Source organism: Merops nubicus, unplaced genomic scaffold (genome assembly GCF_000691845.1).
Source record: "Merops nubicus isolate BGI_N331 unplaced genomic scaffold, ASM69184v1 scaffold36932, whole genome shotgun sequence".
Lineage (NCBI taxonomy): Eukaryota > Metazoa > Chordata > Aves > Coraciiformes > Meropidae > Merops > Merops nubicus.
In genome coordinates, this window is record NW_008594927.1 from 1 (window position 1) to 2,157 (window position 2,157).

The following is a 2,157-nucleotide window of genomic DNA, read 5'->3' on the forward strand; positions in this document are numbered from 1 at the left end:
GCTCTCAAGCGTGCGGGCCTGCTTTCCAGTCCAGGGTGGGCACAGAAGCGTGTTAAGTAGTAGATCCATAGAGGTCTTTCTGCTTTGTTTTCTAGATGCCAGTGACCGTGGGCCCATATGGGCAATCGCAGCCCAGCTGCTTTGACAGAGTAAAGATGGGTTTCATGATGGGCTTTGCAGTGGGCATGGCAGCAGGAGCGCTGTTCGGGACGTTTTCCTGCCTCAGGTATGCCGAGGGAAAGGGTTCTGTGGGCTGGCTGTGGCAGAGCGACGGCCCGGGGGAAACGCTCTCCCTCTGGGGCTGGCTGGGAAGGGAGGGGCGGGTCTGTTCCTGCGCTGTCAGGCAAGTGAAACCTCGGCTCTGAACAAGCCACAGCTGAGTGCCTGCTGCCCCCTCCAGCCGCAAACGGTGAGGCCGTGGTGGCGACGTGGCCCTGGGGTCAGCTGTGTGCCAGGTGGCTGCGGTTTTGCAGACCTTCCGTGCCACTCATGAGGGAGTGTGTGCCTTGGGAAACTGAGGCTGCGGAAGGTCAGCTCCAGGAGGAGGCGGGTGAATTTTCTATACAGATACATGTGCAGATACACAAAGCCTTCCTGAGGTACTCTGCAAGCTCTCGGGTGTCTGCATCGTGGTTGCTTTGGGTGCCACGTCCCCCTGTGTGGAGGGAATTACCACGCTGACCCCGAGCCTTAATTGCAGGACTGTAGGCAGAGCTCTGGCTGGCACTGGCACAGTCCCACTGTGAATCAGAGAGGGACAATATTCCACGTTCCCTCAGCACTCCCTGGCATCCTGGCATGGAAACAAGCAAAAAGAACTCTTTCTGCTTTTTTTTAATCTGTGATTAAACGTGGGCAATGATTTGGAAGTGACCCAGAAGGATGAAAAGGCACAAAGTCTAGCCTGATGACGCTCAAAATGTTTTCTGATCTCTCTCGGATCCTAGAGAATATTTATAAGTTTCATAGTGCCAGCAGAAACTACAGCTGTAGGGTATTCAGAAGAAGCAGTGGCAGTGGTTCTGTCATACTTGAAGGACCCAGCTGTGCTACTTCTGCTGTACCATTTTGAAGGTACAAAATTATTTTAAAAATCAAGTGTGTGATATTCAGACCCTACAGTCACTGCAATGCGTAGAAGTCAAATATTATGAGAGCTTCCTGAGAAGGATCAATTCTTTTTGTTTCAGTCTGACCTCAGGTGGATGGGAGCTGGAGAAAGGAATGCCTCTGGGCATTTGTAGGCCTTTCAGGTCCCCCCCATATTAAAAATGTCATGTCAGAGGTAAAACAGGAGGTTATTTTACAAGATGGTTTTAAGTTGGTGCTATTAAAAATACTGCCACTGCAGCCAGACAGAGTGGTAGTAAAGCAGCTCAGACCATTTTTATTCTCTGACAAGTCAAATACTTGGAGAACTCAACTGCTTTTTCCCCAAATTAAGGGTATTTGGGGCACCATTAGGTGAAGCTGTTACAGGGGGTACAGCATCAGCTGGTACCACTGTAGGAAAAAATGTGTGCCACTGGTTAGGGTTACTGGGGTGCCCTGTAGAGCCCCTCCTGTGTGTTCCCATAGCTTGGGCAGGGGGGCACTGCGGCGGCCAGCTGGGGAGGCAGGGGCACCATTCACACCTGCACTGCAGAGGTGTTTGACCCGGGGAGGCACTGGCTGGATGGAGAAGATGTTTTCTGCTGCATGTCTGTTACCTGCCACGCTTCAGCTTTTATGTAATTCTTGTGTTTTTACCTCAGGATTGGCATGAGAGGACGAGAGCTGATGGGTGGAGTTGGCAAAACGATGATGCAAAGCGGTGGGACGTTTGGGACATTCATGGCCATTGGTATGGGGATCCGCTGCTAGCCGGGGACGTGGGTCTTATCCCGGAGTGCCCCCGTCCAGCCATTCCTCTGTACCATAATAAAATCTTTATATACCTGGAAGTGAGAGCTCCTCGTGAACCAGCACTGTCTTCCTCGGGCTGCTGATTGTAAACATGCTTTTTACCCAGTTTTGACTTTCCTTCCATCTCTGCCTCCCGTGACGAGGATTCACCGTCATCTGTTCCGCGTCAAAGTTCCTCTTCCACGGGCACGAGTGCAGCACACAGGTTCTCCCTCTGGCACTTGGGCAGCTCCCCATTCTCATGTGTGGCTG

At 51.9% G+C, this 2,157-nt stretch overlaps 1 protein-coding gene across 1 annotated transcript; it reads left to right on the forward strand.

Annotated features, from left to right (window-relative positions):
• Nucleotides 1-95: 95 nt before the first annotated feature.
• ROMO1 (reactive oxygen species modulator 1) lies at nucleotides 96-1,943 on the forward strand. Its single transcript, XM_008935912.1, has 2 exons — nucleotides 96-226; nucleotides 1,755-1,943. Exons 1-2 carry the CDS (start codon nucleotides 96-98, stop codon nucleotides 1,861-1,863), a joined length of 240 nt encoding a protein of 79 aa, XP_008934160.1. The 3' UTR covers nucleotides 1,864-1,943.
• Nucleotides 1,944-2,157: the final 214 nt, after the last annotated feature.